General features: G+C 37.6%; 3 protein-coding genes across 3 annotated transcripts in view; all 3 read right to left on the reverse strand.

Annotated features, from left to right (window-relative positions):
* Positions 1-658: 658 nt before the first annotated feature.
* LOC137646585 (dnaJ homolog subfamily C member 7-like) lies at positions 659-1,729 on the reverse strand. The gene has a single exon (XM_068379694.1). The coding sequence runs from the start codon at positions 1,727-1,729 to the stop codon at positions 659-661; it is 1,071 nt and encodes a 356-aa protein (XP_068235795.1).
* Positions 1,730-1,807: 78 nt separating this feature from the next.
* On the reverse strand, positions 1,808-2,128 carry LOC137646587 (transmembrane and coiled-coil domain-containing protein 5B-like). The gene has a single exon (XM_068379695.1). The coding sequence runs from the start codon at positions 2,126-2,128 to the stop codon at positions 1,808-1,810; it is 321 nt and encodes a 106-aa protein (XP_068235796.1).
* A 114-nt stretch (positions 2,129-2,242) lies between these two features.
* LOC137646588 (uncharacterized) overlaps positions 2,243-3,017 on the reverse strand; it is a 1,021-nt gene continuing 246 nt past the window's right edge. Inside the window, exons 1-2 of the mRNA XM_068379696.1 lie at positions 3,014-3,017; positions 2,243-2,814 (exon numbers count right to left, since the gene is read on the reverse strand). The exon at positions 3,014-3,017 is cut by the window's right edge and continues 246 nt beyond it. Coding sequence (XP_068235797.1) covers positions 2,243-2,814; positions 3,014-3,017 — 576 coding nt within the window. The remainder of the gene's footprint in view (positions 2,815-3,013) is intronic.

Raw genomic sequence — 3,017 nt, forward strand, 5'->3', positions numbered from 1 at the left:
CACATGACACAATTGGTATTAATTCATTCAAATTACCCCTAATGAGTCAATATGGATAAATATCAACACAACATCGTGTTCAAATAGAAATAAATTTCTACCTCATACTTGGGATCGAACGCTAGCCCCTTCTAATGAAAGGCCAGGTCGAAACCAACCATGCCACGAGAGGCAATAAAAGAAATCGGATCCTGACGCTACACAGCTATCCGAGGATTTACCTGGTAAGAGACTGATGTCTCGCCAGGTAAATCCTCGGACAGCTGGGTAGCGTCAGGTTCCGATTTCTTTTATGGCCTCCCGTGGCATGGTTGGTTTCGACCTGGCCTTTCATTAGACGGGGCTAGTGTTCAATCCCAAGTATGAGGTAGAAATTTATTTCTATTTGAACACGATGTTGTGTTGATATATATATATATATATATATATATATATATATATATATATATACATATATATATATATATATATATATATATATATATATATATATATATATATATATACGTCAGGACATTCTGTCCAGTATGCAACCCTTTTATGATTTCGATACCTATTCATTTGCTTTTTCAAGAAATCTAAGTAAGACATTTATTTTAGTATCCCATATACAGTAATAACACAATTTTCAAAGGTTTTCTGAAGAGTCAGTTATTAGTTATCTCATATTCTCTATGGTATTCGTAATCGTAAATAAACATTTGTTGCATAATCTCTCCAAATTATGGTCATAGTACTTTGGGTGTTTGCTTATATATTTACAATTTCTATAACCCTGATCATACTGTCCACCTTGGTTCCTCCGTCCATGATTTTTCCTTGGAGGCTCCTGATGATAAGTCCAACGATCATCCATTCCCAAGGGGTTAAATCCCCCAAATTCCCAGGGTTCCTCCTGCTGTGAGTACTGTCGGCGAAGTTCTTCATCGTAATCTCTTTGGTTCTGTTTGTCCACCAGAATAAGTTTAGCATTCACGACCTTCTTGTACTTCTCTTCGAAAGCGTCCTGTATTAACTCGGGTTTGTCCCTATGTCTGTCCGGGTGGCACATCATGGACAGCTCTTTGAAGGATTTCATAATTTCAGCCTTCGTGGCTGTCTGTTCCTCGTCCAAGACCTCATAATGACCTTTTTCTTCCCATTGCTTCTTTAGAGCTTGAGTATCCTCAATGATTTTGAAATTTGTTTCCGATTTCTTTACCTTAACAGTTTCGAAGTCCTTCAGGGCAGTGTCGAAAAGGCCAAGTTTGAGAAGGTGCTTTCCTCGTAACATGTACGCTTTCCATCCTTCTACGCCTTTCTCAATGGCCTTGCAACAGTCCAGCACAATGTCCATATGAGGAGGATTATCAGTGGCTGAGTTCACTTCAGCTCGAAGGACATACAAAAGAGCCGTTTCTTCATCCTTCTCAGTCTCGATAGCCAAGGCTGCAGTGAAAATGTCCACAGCCTCTTTGAACTTGTTATTCATCTGAGCAAATAGTCCTTCCTTAAATAAGTTTCCTCTCTTATTTTCATTTTTACTGGTCACTTTTATCTCTTCGTTTTCAGCTTTTAGAGTTTTCAATAACTTCTCCTGTTCTTTCAGTTGAAGATCATTTTTGTTGATTTCGTTTTCCAGTTTTTGATAGTCAGACGTCTTTTCTATTATTTCCTTTTCTTTCACCGCTTTCAATTCTTCCATTTCATTCTTCAATTGATTTAGAAGCTGGGTTTTCTCATCCTGCATTTTTGTGATCTCATTTTCAGCTTTTAGAGTTTTCAATAACTTCTCCTGTTCTTCCAGCTGATGATCCGTTTTGTTACATTAGTTTTCCAGTTTTTGATAATCAGACGTCTTTTCTATTATTTCCTTTTCTTTCTCCGCTTTCAATTCTTCCATTTCATTCTTCAATTGATTTAGAAGCTCTGTTTTCTCATCCTGCATTTTTGTGATCTCCTCATTTTCAGCTTTTAGAGTATTCAATAACTTCTCCTGTTCTTCCAGGTGATGATCCTTTTTGTTACATTCGTTTTCCAGTTTTTGATAATCAGACGTCTTTTCTATTATTTCCTTTTCTTTCTCCGCTTTCAATTCTTCCATTTCATTCTTCAATTGATTTAGAAGCTCTGTTTTCTCATCCTGCATTTTTGTGATCTCCTCATTTTCAGCTTTTAGAGTATTCAATAACTTCTCCTGTTCTTCCAGTTGATGATCCTTTTTGTTACATTCGTTTTCCAGTTTTTGATAATCAGACGACTTTTATATTATTTCCTTTTCTTTCTCCGCTTTCAATTCTTCCATTTTATTCTTCAATTGATTTAGAAGCTCAGTTTTCTCATCCTGCATTTTTGTGATCTCTTCATTTTCATCTTTTAGAGTTTTCAATAACTTCTCCTGTTCTTCCAGTTTTTGATAGTCAGACGTCTTTTCTATTATTTCCTTTTCTTTCTCCGTTTTCAATTCTTCCATTTCATTCCTCACTTGATTTAGAAGCTCAGTTTTCTCATCCTGCATTTTTGTGATCTTTTCATTTTCAGCTTTTAGATTTTGCATTAATTTCTCCTGTTCGTTCCTCTGAAGATCTTTCTCGGCGCATTCAATTAGCAGGTTCTGATACTCAGTATCTTTCTGAGTTTTCAGATTTTCCTGCTTCTCTTTCTGTGCAATCATTTCATCGACTACTCCTCTCAATTCATTAAGTTGTCCCTCCAACTTGCTCTTTTCCTCAGGATTTTCCACAGGAATGATTCCATCCAGATAATCAGTTTCGAGTTCCAGTCCGTCCAATAGGTTTAGATTATCGCTGATAACAGCTTCCATTTCTGGAGTACCTGTTACCATGCAAAAATCCATTCCGATTTTCAACGTCGAATCCGGAGAGAAGTCTGCCACCGAACCATGTTGATTTCAACTGGTCGTTGAATCGCAGAGCTTCTGCCTCCATTTGCCGCAATCCATGTTCACACCTTTGTAGTTCCTCACGGGCTTTCCACAAGCCCCCAATCCCAGGACAGCGCTGCAGCCACCTACCGAG

The sequence above is a fragment of the Palaemon carinicauda genome, chromosome 9 (genome assembly GCF_036898095.1).
Source record: "Palaemon carinicauda isolate YSFRI2023 chromosome 9, ASM3689809v2, whole genome shotgun sequence".
Lineage (NCBI taxonomy): Eukaryota > Metazoa > Arthropoda > Malacostraca > Decapoda > Palaemonidae > Palaemon > Palaemon carinicauda.